At 50.5% G+C, this 24,824-nt stretch overlaps 3 protein-coding genes and 1 pseudogene across 3 annotated transcripts in view; 2 read left to right on the top strand and 2 right to left on the bottom strand.

The window, feature by feature from the left end:
- Positions 1-1,308, top strand: part of Npas1 (neuronal PAS domain protein 1) — a 19,695-nt gene extending 18,387 nt beyond the window's left edge. The window contains exon 13 of the mRNA XM_050130274.1: positions 614-1,308. Coding sequence (XP_049986231.1) covers positions 614-1,083 — 470 coding nt within the window. The 3' untranslated portion in view covers positions 1,084-1,308. The remainder of the gene's footprint in view (positions 1-613) is intronic.
- A 147-nt stretch (positions 1,309-1,455) lies between these two features.
- On the bottom strand, positions 1,456-4,324 carry Tmem160 (transmembrane protein 160). Its single transcript, XM_050130314.1, has 3 exons — positions 4,052-4,324; positions 2,952-3,044; positions 1,456-1,789 (listed from the first exon to the last, which is right to left on the bottom strand). The coding sequence occupies exons 1-3, from the start codon at positions 4,314-4,316 to the stop codon at positions 1,524-1,526; spliced, it is 624 nt and encodes a 207-aa protein (XP_049986271.1). The 5' UTR covers positions 4,317-4,324; the 3' UTR covers positions 1,456-1,523.
- Positions 4,325-13,061: 8,737 nt separating this feature from the next.
- The window catches only part of Zc3h4 (zinc finger CCCH-type containing 4), a 41,599-nt gene continuing 29,836 nt past the window's right edge, over positions 13,062-24,824 (bottom strand). The window contains exons 12-15 of the mRNA XM_050130285.1: positions 21,570-21,928; positions 21,007-21,386; positions 17,556-17,804; positions 13,062-16,626 (exon numbers count right to left, since the gene is read on the bottom strand). Coding sequence (XP_049986242.1) covers positions 15,137-16,626; positions 17,556-17,804; positions 21,007-21,386; positions 21,570-21,928 — 2,478 coding nt within the window. The 3' untranslated portion in view covers positions 13,062-15,136. The remainder of the gene's footprint in view (positions 16,627-17,555; positions 17,805-21,006; positions 21,387-21,569; positions 21,929-24,824) is intronic.
- Positions 21,963-24,824, top strand: part of LOC126493326 (protein transport protein Sec61 subunit gamma-like) — a 3,499-nt pseudogene continuing 637 nt past the window's right edge.

Below are 24,824 nucleotides of genomic sequence, written 5' to 3'. Positions count from 1 at the left end.
CAGCGCACACACAGTGCACAGACACACATGCAGACAAAGAACTCAAACACGTGAAATAAGTCTTCAAAACTTTAAATCGTTCTCTAAAACTTAAGGGGAGGCAGGTGCCGTAGTGCACACCCTTAATCCCAGCACTTAGAGGCAGAAGCAGGTGGATCTCTGTGAGTTTAAGCCCAGCTGGGTCTACAGAGAGAGTTCCTTGACAGCCGGGGCTACACAGAGAAACTGTTGCAAATTTTAAAAAAGGAAAAGAAAAGAAAGAAAGAAACCACAACTTTACAAAGCTGCAAAGCTGTCCTTTGACCTGGTCAACATCTGCACGGTGGCAGGTATGTCTTCCCCGTCATCATCTAATAGAGACAGAGGAAGACACCAATGTTGACATCTCACCGCCATGTCCTCACCCACACACAAAAAGTAAAGAGAAGGCTTAGAATCTGCTTCAACAGTAGATGGCCTGTGGAGAATCCATCACTCAGGGGCTGCGGCCATGGCTCCGTGGTAGAGCCCCTGCCTAGACACCGTACTGCGCATGCGAGCATGCAATGAGGGGCTGTGCGCGGGGCTCAGCCGTAGAGCTCTGCAAAGAATAAAAAACCAGTATCTCCTTTAGAGGACGAGCCTCCAGTTGACCCGAAGCAGGCTGCCTCTGTGGACCAGGACAAGGACAAGAACCCTCAGACCCGAGGCAAACGCATCAAAGTGGAGCCTGGCCCAAAGGAAGCTAGGGGCTCCGAGGACAGTGGAGACGAGGAGCTCTCAGATCCGCCGACCACACCTCGGCCAGAATTCACTTCTGTCATCCGGGCGGGGGCCCTGAAGCATGATGCGGTACTCCCGTGGGGCCTGACAACTCCTGGAGAGCCCTCGCCTGCCCTCCTTCACGCAGGCTTCTTGCCACCGGTGGTGAGGGGCCTGTGCACGCCGGGCACCATCCGCTATGGCCCTGCAGAGTTGAGCCTGATGTATCCACATTTGCACAGGCTGGGTCCAGGCCCCACGCTCCCGGAGGCCTTTTACCCTACCCTGGGCCTGCCCTACCCAGGGCCCTCAGGTACTAGGGTGCAGCGGAAGGGAGACTGAAGAGAAGCCGAATCTGGGGCATATATCAAGGCCTGGAGTCCTCCTTGAGAATTAAACACCATTCCCTGAGAGGTTCCATCCCCAGGGACCCTGCATGATTGCTTTTCCTTGTCCCTTTAAATTATTTTTTATTCATTTATTTTTCTGTTTGTTTGTGTGTGGGTAGGAGAGGTACGGTGTGGGAATTAGCTCTCTCCTTCTACCTTGTGAGTCCTGAGGATCAAACTCAGGTTGTCAGGCTTGGGAGCAAATGTCTCTATGCAATGAGCCATCTTGCCTCTTCCTTAGACACCTTCATCCGCCTCGTCCCTATTGGTTGTCCTCCTCTCCCCTCCCGGCCTCCCCAGATAACAGGAGCCATCACTCGGAGTCTCAAACTGCTGAAGGGTCAGGTTTAATGTCCCAGTCCTCGGCCCAGCCATTCCCCACAGCCCTGCTGTTTACTCGGGTGGTGGCCGTCCTGCTTCATCTGGGCCTTCCGTAGAGGCTGCCCCGTCATCATCAGGCACCAGTTCCACGTCCAGTTCCAACTGTCCCATGTAGAGGCCTACAGCGCAAGCCCAGAGCAGACTGGCAGCCAACACTGCCCCCACACCCGCGGCAGCACCGGCAAGAGACAGCTGCATAGGTCCTCGCAGTGCTGCCAGGCCCACTGCGTAGGAGGCTCCGCCCCACACCACGCACAGGCCACCCAGCAGGAAGAAGCCTGTGGAGAAGGAGCAGCAATCAATAGTCGCAGGGTCCAGGGTATCCCAAGGGGCTGCCGAGATGACGGACGGGGCTGGGCAAGGCCTCTAAGGCCAGTTAGTAAGAGGCTGGAGGAGTCAGGGGTGGTGGCGCGCTGGGGAGGCAGAGGCAGGCGGATCTCTGTGAGTTCAAGGCCAGCCTAGTCTACAGAGCTAGTTCCAGGACAGGCAGGGCTGCAGAGAAACCCTGTCTCGAAAAAAACAAAACAAACAAAAAAGAGGCTAGAGGCTAGCTCAGGCAACTTAGATTGTCACAAAAGAACAAGTTGTTTTAAAAAAAAAAAAATTGGGATTGGGAGTTTGGAGAGATGGTTCCAAGTTTAAGAACATGTGTTACTCTTGCAGAAGACATAGGTTCAGTCCCCAGCACCCGCATGGTGGCTCACAACCATCTTTACCTCCAGTCCTAGGGGATCTGACTCTCTCTTCTGGCTCCATCGGTACCAGACACACGTGGTCCCCTTGCACACTTACACACATAAAATGAAAATAAATAAATCTTGCCTGGCAGTTGTGGTGCACACCTTTAATCCCAGCACTTGGGAGGCAGAGGCAGAGGCAGGCAGAGCTCTGAGTTCCAGGCATGCCAGTGCTACATACAGAGAAACCTTTTCTTGAAAAATGAACAAATAACCACATAATAAATGGTTTGAGTGTAGTTCAACAGTAAAGCCCCTGCCTAAAACCTCAGAGAGGGGTTGAGGGTGTGTGGCTTAGTATACAGAATCTAACTAGCATGCTGGGTTCCTTCCAAGTATAACAATAAATAAAATAAATCTATAAATCAACAGATAAACTAGAGGGGGAGGTGGCAGACAAGGGCTCAAGTAGTAAGAGCCAAGTACATGAAACTGCACACAGAAGTATCTGGGATCCAAATGAGGGGGCCGATCTATGGGGTATAGACAAAGGTGTACGCACAAGTCAAAGCCCCTTGGAAACGGCCCGAGGACTCAGTTTTGAGAAATCAGATTAGAGGCAGGATAGCCAACAGCTGTGCTTTGGGCCGTGCACTCACGGGAGGACAGTGCTGACTGATGAAGGAGGTGTGTGGAATGAGGAGAGAGTGTTAGCTGGGCTAAGAGGACTAGGCAATGGAGGGAAGGGAAGGCCTGTACTCACCATAGGCAGCTTCCCGGCCCATGTCGCTCTGCATGAAGGAGATGACCCCAATGCCTGACGCCAGAAGTCCATTTCGGAACCAGGAGAGGAAAGCTGTTGCGGATGGTGGGGGTGGGGCTCTGTATCAGCCAAGCCCTGCTTCCTTGATTTCCCCTCTCGTTCAGACCATCAAGCCAATCCCCACCCTCTTCAGCCATGGGTATTTCACAGGCCCGTCCGTTCCAGAAAGCTGCCTACAAATCCCATTCCCCTTCCCTTCTCCCCCGGACGTTATGTGCTCGTTTTGAGCCGTGGTTGAAGACAGTGTCTGTCTAACCCAGATGAAAATCTAAAGCAAGAATTGAAGACGTTCAATCTGAGGATGGAAAGTCTTTCCAAGGATACTTATTCCTGTGGCCCTCCCTCTCTCTTCCTCAAACAAACTTCTCCACCTGGGCCTGCCTTCAAGCCTCCCCGTTCTCCTAAGTGGAAACTGCTCCTACCTGGCACGGCCTCCTCCATTTGTCCACATTTCCCCGCCACTCAACTCCCTGAGTGCTGCCAAAGGCTGTGTCCACTGCTAGCCCCATTCTATACCTGACTGGCTCCAATTTGTCAAACCAATGCCCTACTTAAGGTCCCTCCCCCTGGAATCTAGATCACCTCTCCCTCCAATCTGCAGACATTTCCTCTACCATTGGTTGCGCGCTGGTCCAATCGGGAACTTCCCCATCTTCTGCGGGTAGCCACACTCTTGTTTTATTCCGAGTGTTCCCCTCTGCAATCCGAACCGACCCCACGACTGCAGGCATCTCGCTTCTTCCCAGGTGCCTCTGGATCCGTCTCTGACTCAAGCAGGTGTGGTGCCATCGGGCTACCTCTCCTAACCGTAATCCCCCCACTAATCCGTGCTGCACCCCATTAGCCGGGACCCGCAAACTGGTGCCTTATGCTTTCAGGCTGCAAAATCTCTCACACTGCGTTTCCCTGAGCTTCCATGAAGAACCTCCCCCCGCCGAGCCCGGGCCCTGTTCCCAGCAGATGCGTGCCGCACCTTCGCCGCCCACTCCCACCTGCGCACCCCTCCCGCATAGCGGCCGACCCCGGTCCCTGCCACAGACCTGTCTCGTGCGCCTTGCGGAGGAGCCAAGCGTCCGCGCGATCGAGCTCAGACACCGGGGGCGGTGAGGCCCCCGCGCGTGGGCCGTGGCCGGGGGCAAAGGACCCGCGCGCTCCCCCGCTGCGGGGCCGCTGAGGTGGCAGCAGCGACCCCCGGAAGCGCAGGCGGGCCAGGCGCGCGACCCGAGCCCACCACCAGCCGCCTCCCATGGCTCGCAATGGGGCCGAGACACACGCTCCGCCCCACGGGCCGTTTGTAGGCTGCATGCCAGGTCACTCACGAGGAGCGGCTTGCCGACTGGTGAACTGCCCGCCACTCTAGCCCAGTATGCAATGCCTATTGGTCAACCTGGCGGTGTCTCCACCTCTGTCTTCTGTGCCGGTAGTATGTGGCCCACCTTATTTTAGAGTCGTACTACAAGTCCCTGAGATCAATGCGCTCAGGTCAGGCCGGGCTGCCGAAGACCGTGGCGTGATGGCTGCTGGGACTTGTAGTTTAAAAAAAAAATCTGCTCTCAACAGCCAGGAAACAAAACTTGTACTAGGGGAGCTTAATGTAGAAACTTTGCAAGACTCTGTTGAACCGAGGGAGCAAAACCAACCAGTAACCTCACTAAAGAGGACACACGACTATTATGTTGTATTCCTCTTCCGTTTTTCTTCTTTGCAGATGTTAGTAAAGTAAGATGCCATTACATTCATCCCTGTCCTTAAATTTTTTAAAATATTTATTTACTTAGTATACAATATATGCCTTCAGGCCAGAAGAGGGCACCCGACCTCATTACAGATGGTTGTGAGCCACCATGTGGTTGCTAAGAATTGAACTCAGGACCTCTGGAATAGCAATAGACAATGCTCTTAACCGCTGTGCCATCTCTCCAGTCCCGGAAATAATTTGTGGACCGGAATAATCCTGGAAGACTATCTCTTGCACTGAAACACAAAACATGGTACCATTTGTAGTAACATTTCTTAAATTTTAAGGCCACAGGGGACAGACACGAGGCCATGTATATCCAATGTATTTCGAATAATTTTTATTTATTAATTTTTATAATTATTTGTGTGTGTGTGTGTGTGTGTGTATGTGAGCCACAGTTCATGTGTGGAGGTCAGAGGACAACTCGCAGCAGCTGGTTCTCTTTCCCCCATGTGGGCCCTGGTTATCCAGTTCAGGTTGGTGATAAGCACCTTTGCCTGCTGGGCCATCTCACCAGCTCTGTTTTTCCTTTGTTTTAAATTTTTCTTTCCGAGACAGGATCTCTCTACATAGCCCATAGCTGTCCTGGAACTCACTCTATAGAATGGGCTGACATGTCCCACAGCATGGTGGCAAACCTCCCACACAGAATGTCACTCACGAGAAGCCAGAAGTCGCAGTGTCTCTAACAGCCAAGCCTTGGAAGTCACCTTCTGATTATCCATACACACATTATATCTACACAGTAAGTTCCGGGACAGACAGAGCTACACAGAGAAGCCTTGTCTTGAATAAAAAAGGGGAGAGTGACATAAGATCAGCTCTCTGAGAGGGGATCAGCCAGGCTGGGACGAGGAGAAGGCAGACCCGAGGCAAAGAAGACGTCGTGTGTGTGAAGGCCCTGTGGCTGGTGTTTGCCTGGCGCGTTAGCTGGGCAGTCAGCAGAACCACGGCACAGTGATGTCAAAGAGAGGAAGCCAGAGACAGTGGAGGAAGGAGGACCAGCTCCCAGGGGTCTTGGAGATCATGCTGGGAGCATTGTATTCTTTTTTCCAGTATTGAGGCTGAGACACAAGGCTTTGCATATGGTATGAAAGTGTTCTACACCCTCAGTCTTTGGTTTAATGTGGTTATGTGTGTACCCTATGTAGCCTAGGCTAGCCTGGTACTGCATAGTACAGACTGGCCTTGAACTTGATCCGCCTGCCTCAGGCTCAGGGGGGCTGGGGTCTAAGCAAATGTCTCTCGCAGTTCAGAACACTCGTGATATCCATTCCTTCATTTACCACCTGAATGTTTCTTTCCAGACAGGGCATCCTATCGTCCAGCTTTGCCTTGAACTTGCTCCGTGACTGAGAACAACTTTGAATTCCTGATCCTCCTGCCTTTACCTTCTGACTTCTGGGATTATAGGTCTGTAGCTTCATGCCTGTTTTATGTGGTGCTGGGGAGGGAGCGCAGGGCCCGCTGAGCAAGGGTTCTTTACTAATTGAGCTATGGGCTCAGCTAAGGGCCCAGCTAAGGGCGTGAGATTCAGGGGAGGAAAGGGTAGGTGCCTTGGAGAGGAGAGGGTTCAGATGCACAGCCAGCTGCCCTGCTCCTTGCAGGGAACATTCCACACTAGACTTAAATGAGAACCAAAAACACCAGGGACAGAATTTTTCACATTCTTTGGCTAGGGAAATGCTCTGGGTTTGTGTCTAGAAGAAAGAGGAAAGAATAATAACCATCTGAATGCCAGGCAGGGTCAGGGCAGGGAAAGCAAAACCTCCTTAAAGAGATTTCACCTGTGGCCGGCTGGCCATTAGGCCTGAGTCTGAAGGAGAATTAACTGAGGACCTCTAGAAACATGTCAACACACCAGTCCACTGTAGAGCAGTGCAGGCTGGGTAGTGGCAGGCTTTACGTTTTTCTTTTCCTTTATTTATTTTTTCTTTTCAAGACAGGGTTTCTCTGTGTAGTCTTGGCTTTCCTGGAACCCACTCTGTAGACCAGGCTGGCCTCAAACTCATGGAGATCCACCTGCCTCCGCCTCCCGAGTGCTGGGATTAAAGGAGTGCGCCACCCCTGCTGCCCATCTAAAAGATTTAAATTTAAAAAAACAAACACTTGGGCAGTAGCGGCGCACACCTTTAATCCAGCACTCGGAAGGCATAGGCAGGTGGATCTCTGTGAGTTTGAGGCCAGCCTGGTCTACAAGAGCAAGTTCCAGGGCAGGCTCCAAAAGCTACAGAGAAACCCTGCCTCACCCCCCCCCAAAAAAAAAGCAAACACAAATTTATCTAGAGTTGGGTGTAACTCACACCTTAAAACACAGCACTTTAGATGCAGAGACAGAGAAATTTCTCTGAGTTCCAGTCTAGAGTAGTTGATCAACTGTGACCACTGTCAGATTCTTTCCTTACTGACTATTCTAGACTGGAACTCGTAGAAATCCACCTGCCTCTGTGTCTCAAGTGCTGGTATTAAATGAGTGATTTACTATTCTAGACTTAATCTCTATGCCAAAAAGAAAGAGAGAGGTGTTCTTGGGTTGGGGCATGGTTCTGCTGGGAAAGTACCTACCTAGAATCTACCAGAGAGGCCAGGAGCCTGGTAGGCCTTGGGTTCTATTCAGCTCCTGGGACTTTATGCAGTCACATGCTGGTGCTCATTTGGGGAGCGGTTCAGAGAACTTATAAGAACGAAGGCAAGCATGACATTAGGACAACCAACTTATACACAAGGCCACTGTTCCCTACACCATTGGCGAGGCTGAGTTCTCCAAGAGAACTGTCCTATAGGACACACAGGACCTCAGTTACCTTTCTGTTGCTCAGCTGAAACAACATAGCCAAGGCAGTTTAGGGGAATTTATTTGGGCTCACGGTTATAGAGGGATAAGATTCCATCATGGTGAGAACAGCTGCAGGTACGGGGAATTTAGCAATCCCACCTCAGCTACAAGTAGGAAGCAGAGAAAGAAAACTGGAAATGGGGTGAGGCCATACATAGACTTGAAGCCCTGCCCCCAGTGCTGACTTCATTCATCAGGGCTGGACCACCTAAACTTTCCCTGACAGAATCACCAGCTGGGGGCCAAGTGTTCAAATATGCAGGGCTAGAGGATGTGTGTGTGTGCGCGTGTGTCTCATTGAAACCACCAAGTGCTCAAATATGCAGGCCCAGAGGATGTGTGTGTGTGTGCGTGTGCGTGTGTCTCATTGAAACCACCAAGTGCTCAAATATGCAGGCCCAGAGGATGTGTGTGTGTGTGTGTGTGTGTGTGTGCGTGTGTCTCATATGCAGGCCCAGACACTCAAACAATGGGCAGTGCCACAGGAAGGAGGGGCACATATATGGCTCTGCAGGTCAGTAGAGTAACTATACTCTGCTAATATTGTTTTATTTAATTAAGTTTCTCTGGTTTTTGGGACAGAGTTTCTCTGTGTAGCACTTGGCTGTCCTAGAACTCACTCTGTAGACCAGGCTGGTCTTGAACTCACAGAGATCCACCGCCTCCGCCTCCCAAGCGCTGGGATTAAAGGCGTACGCCACCACTGCCTGGCTAATTAATTAGTTATTTTTCTTAAAAGTATGTGTAGGGGCTGGGAAGACAATGCAGCCGTTAAGAGCACTCACTGCTCTTGCAGAGGGCTCCACGGTTCCATTCCCAGCACTCACATGAGACTCAGAATCATCTGTAACTCTGGTTCCAGGGGATCCAATGCCCTTTTCTGGCCGCCACAGGCATGCACATCCTGCGTTCTGCATGGATAGACATAAAAACACTCATAAAATAAAGAAAAATAGTTACAAAATGTATTCCTGTGTGTTTTGTGCATGATAGTGCAGTGCCCACCGAGGCCAGAGCAGGGAGTCTGATTTCTCGGACCTGGAGGCAGAGGTGCTTCATGAGTCCTGGGAACTGATCTAGGGTGTTGCAAGAGCTGTGGGTGTTCTTAATGTCTGTGCAATGATTCCAGGCCCCCTGGTGATTTTTGTTGAGACAGGGTCTTACTATGAAACTCACTATATAGAACAGGCTGGCCCCAGACTCAGAGACCTGCCTGCCTCTGCCCTCCCTTATATTTTACTTAGGGGGAGAAGACACAGTTTACTGCAAGCACCAAATAAGCTCAGAGCACATCAGCTCATCCACTGTCCATAGTTCCTAGCTTGTGCTTGAGTAGGAACATAGTGCTACCAAGGGTTTGCAAAGGGGAGTAACTTATTTCCCTTGTTTACATGGAAAATTACCATTCTGGTGGGGACCCCAGGATGCCAACTGTTGCTAGGTGCATCATTAAAAGGGCCTGTGCGCAGATACAGGTGATGGTCTTGGGTGTCCAGTGCACTGTTTGAAGAGGGTCGCATGCATAGTCCAAACCAAGTGGAGTTCCTAAACTGAAGCGTGATCCTAATTAGTTTTTATCAATAAACACCAAGAGCTTTCAGGGCAAATACCTGAAAGATCAAAGAACCAGCGGTAGTGGCCAGTTCCTTCCTTCCTCCTTCCAAGCGCTGGGATTAAAGGCGTGAGTCACCACTGCCCAGCTTCTATGGTTAACTAGTAGCTAGTTCCACCCTCTTATCTCCAGGCAAGCTTTATTAGTCAGAATGCAAACTATCACACAGAAGGAAACTTGGCCAAGAGGTTGCTGAACTCTATTCCCTATGCTTGACTGCCTTCCTAACCATTCACTCACCATGTAGTTCAGGCTGGCCTTGGACTTGCACTCATCCTCCTGCCTCTGCCTCCTAAGTGTAGCAATTGTAGGACTGCACTACTATACCCAAGTCGTTTCGATTCAAAACTGAATTTATTGAAACTATGAATTCCACCCTTCTGCTATGCAGGGACTCCACTCTCCTTCTCTGCCCTCGTAGTGCCACATGGAAACTTTTTTCTGGAACTCAGAAAATAATCCCGAGGTCTGAGGAAATGGTTTGGGGGGTAGAGCACTTGCTGTGAAAGCGTAAGAACACAAGTTTGAATCCCCATTACCCACTTAAACGCTGGACAAACATTGTTATGGTTTAAATAAAAAGGCTACGCTGTCCTCGAGTGGCAGCAGGCCATGAGATCACACCGCAGGTCCCCTGACCACAGGGCAGACCATGAAGGCAGGCAAGTCCCAGGAAGAGAGCCTACAGGCCCACAGGCCATGACGGCCAGCGGGTCCTATGCATGGAGCCGCATGGTGGGCAAGAGACCAAGAAGGATAGGCACACCATGCAGAGGAAGTGGGTATTTATTTAGTGGGTTATGGAGGGGTAAGGGAAAAGGGGAGATGGGGGAAAAGCAGAATGAGAGAGAGAGACAGAGAGAGAAACAGAGAGAGAGAAATGGGGGGGGGGAAGAGAGCCAGAATAGCAGCTACCTCTTCCTGGGAGAGACAAAAAGACAGGAAGATTTACCTGCCTCTGCAGTGGGGGTGGGGATGGGCAGGGCTTGTCTCTTAAAGGGATAGGACAGACCACTACAGACATGACACTCCTCCACCTGTAACCCCAGTGCATAGCAGCAGAGACAGGGGATCCCCAGAATAAGCTGAATCCTGGGCTTCACACCCAGCACTACATATTGGGGTCTGGTGGATACAACAGTAATCTTAGCATTGGAAAACCAGAAGGCAGAGGGATCAGAAATTCACAGCCATCTACAGCTGTACAGCAAGTCTGAGGCCAGTATGAGAGATCCTGTCTCAAAAAACAGAAAGCAAGCCAAACTGGAAAGTGGTGCACGCCTTAAATCCCAGTACCAAGGCAGAGGCAGGCAGATCACTGGGAGTGTGAGGCCAGTCTGGTCTAGAGGGAGATCCAGGACAGCCAGGGCTACATTGAAGAGACCTTGTGTCAAAAAACAGCAAAATAAATAAAGAACAGCCAAAGTAGGGGAGTGATGGAAGGGACCAGGAAGCTGACACAAAGCATCTACAGTCTACTTACTCTTTGGGGCTGGGGGGGGGGGGGGAGCACAAATAACAGGAAATACATAGGAATGAAGTTGGAAGATGGAGGCTGGAGGACCACCTGTTAAAGCTAGCCTGGGCTACAAGATCATCTTGAAAAAAAAGAAGATGAATACTTGGCTTTTGAGTGCGGGAGAGCGTCACAAGCCCCTTGCTTGCTTCCTGTCACTCTTACTGCCTGGGGACACATGGAGGCCCGAGGGTGTTAAAGACACTGTGACTTCACATGTGAGTGGTGGATGAGGTGACTCCGGAGTAGTGCTTCTCAACCTTCCTAATGCTGCGACCCTGTAATTCAGTCCCTCATGTTGTGGTGACCCCAACCATAAAATATTTTCACTGCTACTTCATAACTGCAATTTTGTTACTATTATTATGAATCATAATGTAAATGTCTGAACGCAGAATGTCTGACATACATCCTCCTCAAAGGGCCGTGACCCACAGGTTCAGAACCAATGTTCTAGTCTTGAGGGTGGGAACCCAGTCTAACAGGCTCAATGTCTTATGAGACACTAGAGTGCTCCTCTGCCCTCCCTGTCGCCTGCTCCCTTACCCTACATGCACTTAGTTAGAGACCTGGTAAAGACAATCAGATGTGGGCTGGAGAGATGGCTCAGAGTTTAAGAGCACTGGCTGCTCTTCCAGAGGTCCTGAGTTCAATCCCTAGCATCCACATGGTGATTCACAACCATCTGTAATGAGATCTGACGCCCTCTTCTGACCAGCAGGCATGCATGCAGACAGAACACTGTACACATAATAAATAAATTAAAAAAAATCAGATATGACCTAGGCAAGTCAGGAAGAGCCTTTACCAAGGACTGAATCTACATGAACCTTCATCTTTGACCTCTCACACTCTAGAACATTTAGAGAAAATGTGTTAAGCCAAGTCCATGAGTTATTTTGTTGGATTTTAAATTTATTTTTAAATTATAATTTTCTTTTCTAAGACAGGGTTTCTCTGTGTAGCTCTGGAGCCTGTCCTGGAACTTGCTCTGTAGACCAGACTGGCCTCAAATTCACAGAGATCTGCCTGTCTCTGCCTCCCAAGTGCTGGGATTAAAGGTTTGTGCCACTACCATATATACTTTTAAGAGCACTGGTTGCTTTTCCAGAGGATCCAGGCTTCACCTACCACCCAAATGGCAGTTCAAAATTCAGTTCTAGGATGCAATGCCCTTTTCTGGCATCTGAAGGCATCAAGGACATAGATATGAATGCAGGCAAAACCCTTTATGCACGGAAAATAGAAAGTAAATCTTTAATTAAAAATAGCTATGTTGCTGGGCCGTTGTGGTGCATGCCTTTAACCCCAGCATTTGGGAGGCAGAGACAGGTGGCCAGCCTGATCTACAGAGTGAGTTCCAGGACAGACTCTAAAGTTACAAAGAAACCCTGTCTCGAAAAAAAAAAAAAATAAAATAAAAAGCCATAAATAGTCAGGCTTGGTGAGGTACATCTACAATCACAGTCTATGGGAGATGAGACAGAGCAATTGCATGCAGGAAGTTTATAAGGCCAGCCTAGGCTTTCACAGGTGAACCATGTCTCAAACAAACAAACAAGAAACAGTTTCATTACATCTAAGCCCCTTTAGAGCCGTGGGCACATCTTACTTTAGCATGCTGAGGGCACAAGCACCTGACACAAACCTGCCTTGCTTGGTGATGAAGGCCTCATGTCTGGCTTCCAGCTGCAACTCTCTTCCCCATCCCAGCTTTGCAAATGTGACTGTGTACTGCTGGATTGAGGATATAGCATATGCCTGTGATCTTAGCACTAGGAAGACAGGAAGGCCATGAGTTCAAGGTCATCCTTAGCTATATGAACTGAAAACCAATGAAACCCTGCCTCAAAAACAAAACACCAAAACAAACAAACAAAAATTCAGGATTGCTAGCCAGAGAAAAGATCCAAATTCAAAGTACACTGAATAGGCACACTCTAGTGTCAAAAGCCAAGCTGAACCATCTTTATCTGTAGGTGTGTGTACGTACCTACATGTTTCTATACACATCCGTGTGCTCACAGAGACAAAGTGGGGCTTGGTAGTGTATACCTGGAACCCCGGCACACAGAAAGGGAAGGCAGGAGGTTTTTCCCTTCCTTTACTTCAGGTCTAGCCTAAGGTGGCCTCAAACTCATCATTCTCCTGCCTCAGCCTTCCAAGTGCTAGGATCACATGCCTGTGCGGGTCTGGCTATTGTTGAGTATCTGGGAGCTGGGAATGTGGCGGGCACGAAGTCCTGGGCTTGGCTCACTGTGCGGAAACAACTGAGAGCCCTGCTACACCCCACCCCCGCCTTGTTTGCTCCCTGGCAGGGCAGAAATGAGACCAGACTGGCAGGCTGTTTAAAATAACTGCATCCTTTAATGGCAGTAATACAATTACTGGATTAAGAGACCACATGAGAGAAGGCAGGTGAGGTTTCTGGAAGACAGATACTGAGTACAAAAGGGGGCGGGAGAGCCATGCGACGATCATTGTAAAAATACAGTACGTTATATACATATTTGCACCATCGACTTTCAACTCAGAAATGCTATTTACACTTTTGTTACAATCCTGGTTAGAGAACAATTTTTCTTTAAAAGTGTGGCCTGCTGGCGATTCAAGCGGAGTTCCTTGTCCCAAGAGGGTCTTCAGCTGACTATTCCAAGAGGAGGAATAGTTTCTCTCACCCACAGATTTCAGATTTAAAAATTCATTTAATTTTCCTTTAACAAAAGAAAAATTTTGTTTTTCTAATGTAGACCAGCCTGGCTTTGAACTCGTGATCCTCCTGCCTCTGCCTCCAGAGTGCTGGGATAACAGGTAGGCACGACCAAGCCTGGCTTTTACAAAAGAACTTTCAAAGGGGTGGGGTGGGATCCGAACACTGCCACACTACTCTCCCTATCCTACACTTACCATGGCCCCAGTCTTGGAGGTCAAGGCTGGAGTCCAAAGACAAATCTCATTGATGATTGTTTAAGAAAACAAAACAAAATAAAAAACACAAAGACAAACAAAACCAACTTGATCTTGGTGCACTGACCCCACAGGGTGTTAGCCTGTGGGCACACGCCCCTCCCACCCCAGCTTCAGGCCCAATATTGTTTTGAAGGGATTTCTCTTTGGGATGTGGAGGGCATCAGGGGAGGGGTGGATGGGGATGTGGGACCCACTGGCTGTGTCAGGTTTCCTTATCACCAAAAGGAAGCAGCTGAGCCAAGAGACCCAATACAGAAAAGGCAGGCTACAAGAAAGCAGACCTCTAGGGCTTGGCGAGTGACCCAGAGGTAGAAAGGCCTGCAGCAGGTCTTCCCAGTTCCCCATCCAATCTTGGGGACATGGTCACAGGAAGTCTCCCCTGGGGCTCTGGACAAGGCCAGACCTAAGGTTACTAGTAGGGAGGCTGTGGCAATGCCTCCGCTGACTGGGATCTGGCAGGTGCCTTAGGCCTCCCTACCCCAAGTTTCCTTTCCTAGAAAGGACCAACACACCACTTTGGCCCCAGACTCTACTGTTTCCTCAGGCCCCCTTTTGGAAAGCACCCACTAATCCAACACTGCAAACAGACAGCTGATGCCCTGCTTCGGTCGGCTTGGGAGGGAAAAGCAAACACTTTCTGGTACTCTACAGGGAACACGGCTAAGGCGCATGAAAGCAGCTAGCAGACACACTTTGCCAGGGCCACCCTTGGCCTCCCTCCTTGGGAGTCTGGCAGGTGGCGACACCACGGATCCTTGAGCTGTCTTGAGGGTCAGGCCAGTGGCACTGGACAGGTAATACTGAGGGAGAATGCTCTGAGGTGCTGCCCCACCCCTCTTCAGGCCTACAGGCTGCAGGTCTGTCTCACTCAGAGTCTCCTGGAGGGCTAGAGGGTATCACTTTCAGGACAAACCCTGGACGGAGGATGTGGGATGCACAGGCCCGAGCAGGTTAGGACTGGGACCAGGACCTTTTTCTCCTCTGGACATTTTCTCACTTCTCTGTTGCTCTGTCCTGAAGCAGGGTGTCACAGATTGCATGCTGAAGAGAGGCCAGCTCACCCTGGGGCTTTAGAACTCCTGCACCAGGTTCCACCAACTGTGCTTTAGTCCATCTCCCAGCAGCACGGGGTGAGTGGCTTTCAGTGCCTTCCCAGACACTCAGGCTTCCCTTAGTTCCGGGAAAGCCCCAGGCTGGGGACTTGCCACTGTCCAACGCAGGGCACAAGTTGCTCTTTAGGCAGAGTGAGCCCAGGAGCCTGTAGCACTGACCAGAACCCAAGACGGTTAGATACAATGTATGTATGACTCAAAGAAAGTACTACTTAAAAAGGAAGAAAAATGTTAAGAAAGAACACCCTGCCTGTCCCCCACCCGTAACTCTGGTTGCTGCCCTTAAATGTCACCCTGGAAGGGTGGTGGAGTGGAGGGAGCATTGGCCCCAACAGATACTACTGGCAAAAGGGGGAGGCTGTGGGGTCAAAGCCTTTAAAAACGTCTTTCAGGGACCCTGCATCCTGCTCACCCTCACGAGCAGGGCTGTTGCCAGCAAACGGGCTTCCTGTGCCTGTTTTGGGGGCAGGCTTCACAGTCCCAAAGAGGGTGGGCACTGGCAGGTTGTGCACTCCAGGTTGGGGTGTGGCCCCCTCAGGGGGCGGGGTGGATGAGGCAGCAGTAGGTGCTGCAGTGGCCTTGGGCCGTGGCCGGTTGTAGCTATTGTATCTGTCCGTGGCTGTGGCCCCATCTGCGCTGACCTTCCCTGTCTCTGGCTGCTCCAGGGCAGACTTGCGGACAAACGGGGGCTCTTTTGCCTTGGAGGCTGAGCTCTTGCCGTTGCCCTCAGGACCCTTGGGCTGAGCACTCATGTCGGAGGCTAGTTCTGCAGCTTTGCCACCTGCATTGGGAGTCCTTGGGTCATACAAGCTGATGCCACTCAGCACACTGCTCTGCCCGCTGCTGCTGCCCTGGCCCAGGCCACCAGCGGCTAGCACTCGGGGGTCATAGGGAGCCGTGGCTGGTGGGGATGAGTCTCCACTTGGGCTGGCAGCAGGAGGTGACGCTTCGGTGGAACAGGGCTTAGTTGCACGGGATGTTGACGCAGGATCTGCTGACTTCTGTAATCTGGGGTCAGTAGGGGTCTTCCGCACCCTGGGGTCGCTGGGTTTGTCACTCTGGCCAGGGGTGTTGACGTTGACAGTCTTGAGGATTCGGGACAGAAGTTCAAAGTCAGGTAGGTTAGAGCCAGATGTGCTGGGATCTGTGGAGCCTGGACGCTGCCGGGTGTTGGGAGGCCCAGGGGGTGTGGAGCGGTGCAGCCTGGGATCCAGGGCAGGCAGGGACTGCAGGGCAGCAGGGACCGGGGGCACGTCCTGCTTGGGGATGGGCAGGGGGATCAGGTCCTCGGGGTTCCAGAGCACAGTGCGGGCAAAGCTTGGCTTGCTCAGGGTCACATCTTTCTTAATGTGGCTAAACTGCTGCAGCTGAGAGCGAGGGTCCCTCAGTGGGTGCCCAGGCAGGGGGTCCAGAGGAATGTTCACTGCCTTCTCGCGCAAGGCCCGCTCCCCTTCCTCTTCTTCTGCAGTGCTCTGTCCTTTTGAACTGCTGGGGCCCGCAGGGCTGGAATGGAGGCTGCCTTCAGTCTTGGAGGTGGGCAGGGCACGAGCCAACCGAGGGTCAGAGGGCCCTGAGTCCCCTGGGCCAGTCCCTCCTGACGTCTCTGCATGGCGGCTGAGTCTGGGGTCACGGCTGAGTCTGGGGTCAGCCAGCCGGCCTCCTGTGGGGTGTCCCTTCTGCAAGCGGGGATCCCCCAGCCCACTGCTGCTCGGTTCCCCAGCTGAAGCTTGGGGTCGGCTTGATGTCTGCTGCCTCAAGGTCTTGAGGATAGATGTGACACTGCTTCCCCCCTCATCCTCGTCACTGGAGTACCAGTTTCCGGTGTCACCTGAGAGAGAGCACAATAGTGGGAGGCATGAATGGCCATACCCCATAAGCCTGTGGACCCCTTGGTTCCCTGGTGTGTGGTTCTGTGTTGTTATGGCCCCAGCTGGGAGCCAGGGGTGCACAACCTGGCTCTGGGTGTTGACATCATCGTGGCTTCTCTCTCAGGCCAGTACCATCCCTGGTAGGTGGTCTGACCTGAATAACTCACACATAACCCCAGGAGGTCCTATCATCAACATGCTCACTGGACAGATGAGGAAATGGAGGAATTGTGCCATGAGGGTAAGGCTGGGCCTCAGGGCCCAGGGCCCTACTATCTCTTCCCACCCTCCAGGCAGGTTTGGTCCAGACCAGCTCTAGTCACCTCTCTCTGGACAGTAGCCATGCTGACAGCTCACATACACATCCCCAGAACCCTCAAAATAGTCCAGGGGTCAGGGAAGAGCAAGTGCAACCATGAACAGAGCCAGGAGGGAAACCTGAGCCACCAGGGAGGGGCCACCTACTTTGTCTTTCCTCCTGTTGTCCCCACTGGTTTGCTCCAAATCCTGAGACCCTTGGTTCATTCAGCCCTAAGGTAGATGCCACCGGGGTGACCACTTGAGCCTGTGAGTACACCACTGGTGATCTGTATCTCTATGGCTGGCTGGCCCATCTTTGGCTTTGAATTTCCAAGTATGTGTTCTAGGGATCGGGCCACAAGAGTGTCACTCAAGCTTCAGGAAGGGCACTGTCTTTGCTAGGAACCAGCCCACCACCCTCTCCTACTGAGTCAGGAGTCTCCTGAACCCTGGCCTCCATTTCCTCAGCGTGAGGCAGCAGCTCAGGACAGGCCTCCCTGCTAAGCTTCTTTCAGACACAGCACCCAGCCTAGGTGCCCTCCCTTGTTCCTGCACAGAGCCGGCTGGGCCCCTGCCGGGGGACACATGCCTTCCTCATTCTCCTGGTCCTGCTTGCTGCTCTCAGCCAGCCTCCTCGCTCTCTCCTCCTCCTGCTGCTTCTGCTGGATCCTCAGGTACAGGGCCCTCTGGGCCGAGGGCAGGAAGTCGGGGACACCGGCGCCCGCCTTCAGCTGGCCTGGGGGCCCTCCCTTGGGGAAGCTGTCGGGCTCCAGAGGGTGCTCGGGGAAGAGGGGCTCCCCAGGCTGCCCCGGCAGCTCTTCGTAGTGCCCGTAGTCCTCTGTGGCAGGGAAGAGGGTTTGTGTCGGGAAGGCCTCCGTTGGAAAAGCCAAGCTGGGTGGCGAGTGCGAGGATGAGGATGGCCACCCGTCCCTTCCTCCTCCCCAGGCCTGGGTGCCTTGAGAGTCCAGCAGGAGCCCACAGTGGGCCAGCTGGCAGTGAAAGGATGAGGCTCAGGGAGGGCATGGTGGATGCTTATGGATGTCAGCAGAACTGTGTGCATAAGCCTCAGAGGAAACTCCCTGTAGACAGGCCATATCCCTTTCAGGCTAAGTAGCTACTGCTGTCCTCACAGGAAGCAGGCTTGGTTCTTCATCTGCCATGTGCTATCTCATGGTTTCCTGAAGGCATGTCCAACTGTTTGACATCATGTTTGTCATCTACGAAGTTCATGCTTGAGAAAGCACGTAATCAAACTAAAAATAATCTCGCACAAAAAGGTGCTGAAACTCTCCAATAGACCAGGCTGGCTTTGAACTCACAGAGATCTACCTGCCTCTGCCTCTCAAGTGCTGGGACTGAAGGTGTGAGCCATCATGGTCAGCCTAGTCATAAAGGTTATTAGGTTTAAGATTTTTTTTTTCTTAACACAGTTTCTCTGTGTAGCTTTGGAGTCTATCCTGGAACTAGCTCTTGTAGACCAGACTGGCTTTGAGCTCACAGAGATCCGCCTGCCTCTGCCTCCCGAGTGCTGGGATTAAAGGCATGTGCCACCACCGCCCCATCTAGGTTTAAGATTTTTGTGTTATGTTTGCATTCACATCTACTCTCAGCTGCATGCAGTGCCTAAGCTGCAGGTTGGACATGCCAGTAAGAAAGAAACTCACTGTATCTCCCAGAATCAGAACCAGAAGAGAACAAAACTCATTAAAAACCTCAGTCCAGCTCAGGGCACCCCCTCTCTCCTCTCTGTCCTCTAGGGTTCCTGGACACTAGAATTACTGAGTACATAGGCAGATGGAAGGCAGGGCACGGGCATATTCCCTTGCATGTCCACAGCAAGTCTTCCCTCCCTCACCAACCAGCTCTACTATGTGCATTAGACACAGTACCATTATCTTACTGCAACTCCCCGAATGTAGAATGGTGAGCCAGAGTTTGTTAAGAGCCCCACTCTGTTCCTTCCACATGTGGTAAGGACTCTTATCTAGCTGGGGCAATATTCTGAGCATCAGAGATGTAGTCCATGCTACCAGGAAAGCCAGTCTGGTATTTTAAATAGTTTAACTTGAGACACTGGGGACTGGAAAGATGGTTCAGTGTGCTACTGTTGCACAACTGGACATAAAGCAAGGCAAGACATGGCAGCAGCCTGTAATACCAGTGCTTGGGAAGCAGGCAGGGTATTCCTAGATCTAGCTAGCCAGACTAGCTGAAATGGCGATTTCAAGTTCAAATGAGTTAGTATGATGATCTCTAAGTTCAAATGATTCTCTGCCTCAATATATACAGCCAACTGACGTCAACATGGTCTACACACAGGTGCCCGCTGCTCATGTGCACCCCCCCCCCCCACACACACCACAAACTGCAAAACTGGTAAATATTCACACATAGTGAAAGGAGGCCTACTACCACAGCCTGAATTTGGTCAGTACATGAGCCTAATGAGACCGAATTTATGTTCAGTCACAGGCTAAGGCTCCACCTCCACAGAACACAAATTACAAGAAGGCCACATAGGTGTGCAGAAACCACAGCAGCTCTGTGCTCTAAAGGGTGCCTCCTGGAACTCATATGACGAACTTTCTTTTTTTTTTTTTTTTTTAAAGATTTATTTATCTACTATGTATACAGTATTCTGCTTGCATGTATGCCTGCAGGCCTGAAGAGTGCACCAGATCCCATTATAGATGGTTGTGAGCCACCATGTGGTTGCTGAGAATTGAACTCAGGACCTTTGGAAGAGCAGCCAGTGCTCTTAACCACTGAGCCATCTTTCCAGCCCACGAACTCACTTTCTATACCGACACCTACCATCAACAAGACAACTAATGCAGACCAGGCACTAGTACCTCAATCTCGGCGGCCTGCCTCTTCCAGCATCTCTTAAAGCCCTACTCTTTGCCATACGTATATGCCATGCATATACTATGGTTGCTCAAGCCCATACACAGGCTCCTTGTGCTTTGAGGCAGTAGTGATGCTCACATCCAACAGACCAGCCTGAGCTTCGGTAAAGGTCTGCCTATGCTTGGACCCATCCTCCAAGATGCTCCTTCCAGTCCTACACAGCACATACAGGTCACATTGGCTCCAAAGTGCTATGTACAAAACACATGACCTGTCTCTAGCTCCATGCCACCACCTGGGCAAATCTGTTGTAGGCAACTCCATGGAAGCCTGGAAATTTCCTCCACTGTTCTGATTGTTTGGCAGTCTCACTGTATCCAGGGCTGGCCCAGAACTTGAAGTGATCCACCAGCCTCAGTGATGGGAACCACAGTAACGTATGTCCCATGGCCCTCCATTGTTCTGTAGAGTAGGCAAGACCACTACTGCCAGGTGACACACACTCCTTCCTTTGTAGCGTAAGCATTTCTGCTCTCCTCAGACGGCTGGCCAGCTGTGATACCTGGCCACCTTCTCAGAGAAGCTCCAGTTGACTGTCCCTGCTAGGGCCTTGGCTATGTCCCACAACCCTTTACACTGTCTCATACTATTTTCTAACAATGGCCCATGTGCAAATGAATCAACTGACTTCTCTCTGTTTCCCTCTTACTAAAATGTAAGCACAGCAAGGACAGAGGACACATGCTGTGAGCTCTGGGTTGGGCTGGTCCCTCCTCCTTTTTGAGGCTGCAATATATATTCTATTGCCAACCAAACTTTTAGTCCTGACACTGAGGTTGTTAACATCATAGGAAATAGAGAAAGGAACCTGTCTAGTCATGGGGTCAGGCAGGCAAAGTTACCAAGCCCAGCATTACCTGAAGAGAGACCTTTTCTAGGGCACTTGCATGAGCACAGTTTCCCAAAGCTTGCTTCTGACTGATACCAGGTGAGCACAGCTTCCTACACTGACCACAAACATAAGAGTTCTGCTCTCACAAGGCAAAAGGTCCCACAATACCGAAAACACCCATGAGACAAGAATGGGATTGGAATGTTGCTCTAAGACTTGACCAAGGAAGAAAAGTCACTTCTGCCCACCATCCCGCCTTGATGAGCCCAACTCTGCAGCCCAGCTGGTACCTACATACCTGCATCCCCAACGAGCCCCGGCTCCATTTCCATGCCTTCTTGCTGTGGGTAGAAGTTCTCATAGAAGTTCTGGGCTGGTGGGATGGGAGGCATCATTCCCGAGTGTGGGGAGTCTCCAGGACCATAGGGCATCATCGGGGGGCCACCAGGACCCATGGGAGGACCAGGGTTCATGCCAGGACCCATTGGCATATCAGGGTGCATGTCAGGGTGCATATCTGGGTGCATGTCTGGGTGCATATCTGGGTGCATGTCTGGGTGCATGTCAGGGTGCATGTCAGGGTGCATGTCAGGATGCATGGGACCCCCCATTGGCCCTGGGGGTCCCATGTTAGGGCCAGGACCCATTGGCCCTGAGGGTCCACCAGGTCCAGGGAACCTAGAGGAGAAAATGGTACTTGTGAGGAAGCTGCTGAAAAAAAGGTAGTGGCACCCAGCCCAGGACACCTGCAATGTTCACTTGAAGCCTGAGGCCAAGAGACCAAATAGGATCTGACCACTTTGAAGAAGGGCCAGGCCCTACCAGGCCATTCTCCTGTGCTTCTGTGGGCAGTATACTCACCTCACGCCCAGTTTCTCAGCTAGCTGCCCTGTGGGCCGCACCACAATCTCAAACAAAGAGGGGATCTTCTTGTTGTACATGTCCTGCTGTAGCTGCTGCGGGGACAGTGGCTCATGTGCCGGCAGGGGCATTTGAGGAGGCCCTGGAGGTGGGGGTGGTGGTGGGGGTGGTGGAGGAGGGCCACCCTGCATGGGCCTGCCATTAGGAGAGGTGGGAGCTGGGGGCCCTGGGGGCCGTGGAGGAGTGGGCAGGAGCCCCACGCCAGGAGGTGGCTTGGGCAAGGGGTTAATGCCCTGCTTCTTCAGCTCTTCCACCTCCTTCTCGTCCTCAGCACCTGCTTCTGCATCATCAGCCAACATCTGTGGGTATCAAAAGAAATCACACCAAGTCAAACTGTGTGGAAAGCTGAATTTTCTGGGGAAAAAAAAAAAAAATTAAAACACAAGCCTGCAGAAGGACTTCAGAGTGTAGGGTCCAGGACCTAAATTCATCTTCAACTGGGTATAGTGGTACACATCTGTAATCTTAGCACTGGGGATGCTGAGGCAGGAAAATATCAACCTCTCCTTACTGCCATGCTTCCCATTACAATGTCTACAGGTCTGCAATGCCCTGAGACAGATTTGCCTAGCAAGGCTTCAAAATACATTGTACTTCTCACTACCAGTGAGAAAGTGTGAAAACCTGGCCAATATCCTTTACAGACAGTTACCAGCAAGGATAGGCCTGGGGCTCAACCCTATCAAGTACTGCCAGGTAACGGACTGGATCCAAGCAATCTACCAGGCCTTTCAATCCAGCACAATGACATAGATATGCAAAAAAACAATGAGAAAATGACCAGAGGATAGAACATAAACGACCTACCAGCCATTTCAGCACAGGTGGAGCACAGATATCTATCCCTACACTCCTTTACAGCCTTTTCATGCATGGCCTCCCTATTGGCAATGACCACTGCTAAAAGGCTCTTGTCTATCACAATTTCTAGTGTCTAGCTATGTCCCCAAATCTTTCAGCAGAGTTGATGCTAGAATGCAAAAATGACAGTCACCACCAGGTGTGGTGACACACACACTCTGCAGACAGAGGCAGGCTAATCACTATGGATATGAAGTAAGCCTGGTCTATGGTATGAGTTCCAGAACAGTCAGGGATACACAGAGAAACCTTGTCAGAAAAAACTAACCAGCCAAAAAGAAAAAAAAAAGGCATGCTTACCTCCTGCATACACAAATAAGCAAGGTAAGTAGTTGTCACAAATTCTAAATTTTTGCCCAAACTGGAAATATACAAAGGTATATTTCAACCAATACCTCAATCAACAAACTTAGCCATCAGCTAAGTTCAACTCTGCAGTCAACACCACTAAACTGTAGAGAACCACAGAGCCATGAGCATATGGAAAAGTGCATTATGGCATACACTAGGCAGACACACACCTGTAACCTGTACAGTTCTACTTAGAAAACACTCATTTTTCTCCTGTGATGATAAGGATCAAACCCAGGGCCTTGTGCACAAGAAGCATAGGCTCTACCACTTAGTTACCCCCTGCTCCCCATCCTTATGATTCCCTCAAAGAGTAACCAGAGGGACGCAGGGCAGTGATGGCACACACCTTTAATCCCAGCACTCAGGAGACAGAGGTAGGAGTATCTCCGTGAGTTGGAGGACAGCCTGGTCTACAAGAGCTAGTGCCAGGATAGGCTCCAAAGCTACACAGAGAAACCCTGTCTCAAAAAAACCATAAAAAACAAACAAAGTAACCATAGGGAAAGAAACCATAGAGGCAGTTGCCAAGGAACAATTGGGATAGGACTTGACAGGAAAAGATGGAGGGATTTTAGCTGTTGAGAATTCACATGTGTGGGTCTAAATTGTGCAGAAGAGATTTTGTACTCTTACATAACTCGACACCTAAGAAAGTAAGTCCTCTCCTGTGCTATGAGACTCTGCTTTCTCGAACTGCAATCCAGAAAACCATCATGAATCAGGTGATGCTGTCTGTGTAGCCAAGTCAGCAGTTTGTAACTGGACCTGTTAAAAGATGCACCAAATACAACAGAAAAGAATTCCAGAATACTGCTGTGGCAATAGCAATAGGATTTGTGATCTTGAGATTAATTGGCTTCTTTGTGAAACTGATCTATAATCTATATCCCTATTAATAACATTAATTTGGCTGAGTATTTTCTCATCATGGAAATTAATAAACAAATGAGGTTACAAGAACTAGTTCCAGGACAGCTAGGGCTGCAATTCAGAGAAACCCAGTCTCGAGAAACCAAAACGAATAAAACTTGGAATCTTGTTTGGGGCTGGAGAGATGGCTCAGAGGTTAAGAGCACTGGCTGCTCTTCCTAGAGGACCTGAGTTCAATTCCCAGCAACCACACGGTGGCTCACAACCATCTGTAATGAGATCCGGTGCCCTTTTCTGGAATGCAGGCAGAACAGTGCATACAAAATAAATAAATAAATAAATCTATCTTTAAAAAAAAAAAAAAACCTGCCTGCATACTTTGTCTCCCCCCCTCCTTTAAAGGATTTGTATTTCTAAATTAATTTTAAAACATTTTTTCCATTTAAAAAATCAAATTTAAAAAAGTCAAAAAGAATGGAAAAGAGACGAAGAAAAGGAAGGAAGCAAGGAAGGAAGGAAGGAAGAGAAAGAAAGAAAGAAAGAAAGAAAGAAAGAAAGAAAGAAAGAAAGAGAGAGAGAGAAACCTTTGCCTGGCAGTGGTAGCTCATGTCTTAATCCAAGCTCGTCCAACAGAGGGAAGCAGATCACTGTGAGTTCAAGGCCAGTCTGGTCAACAAATTTCTAAGACAGTCAAAGAAGCCCTATCTCAGCAGGGCAGTGGTGGCTCACGCCTTCAATCCCAGTACTCAGGAGGCAGGCGGATCTTTGTGAGTTTGAGGCCAGCCTGATCTACAAGAGCTAGTTCCAGGACAGGCTCCAAAGCTACAGAGAAACCCTGTCTTCTCAAAAAGAAAGAAAGAAAATGAGGCAAATCCTACCCACAGAGGGGACAGGAAGAGGCCTGCTTCATGTTTTTAATGCCTATTTCCACTACTACCATAAGCCTCATCACTTGCCTCATGGAGGCAAGCTTCCCAAAGTAGACCAGATGGCTGGAAAACGGCTCATTAAAAACTTAGCAAGTGAAACTGGGAGTCTATACCTGCATATTTAACACTGAGAAGAGTAGGAGAGAGGAATAAAGAGGTCAGCCTGGGCCACATAGCAAAA

Source organism: Alexandromys fortis, unplaced genomic scaffold (assembly GCF_014885135.2).
Source record: "Alexandromys fortis isolate MF-2015 unplaced genomic scaffold, M_Fortis_MF-2015_v1.1 scaffold_325, whole genome shotgun sequence".
Lineage (NCBI taxonomy): Eukaryota > Metazoa > Chordata > Mammalia > Rodentia > Cricetidae > Alexandromys > Alexandromys fortis.
This window is presented reverse-complemented; position numbering and strand designations above follow the sequence as displayed.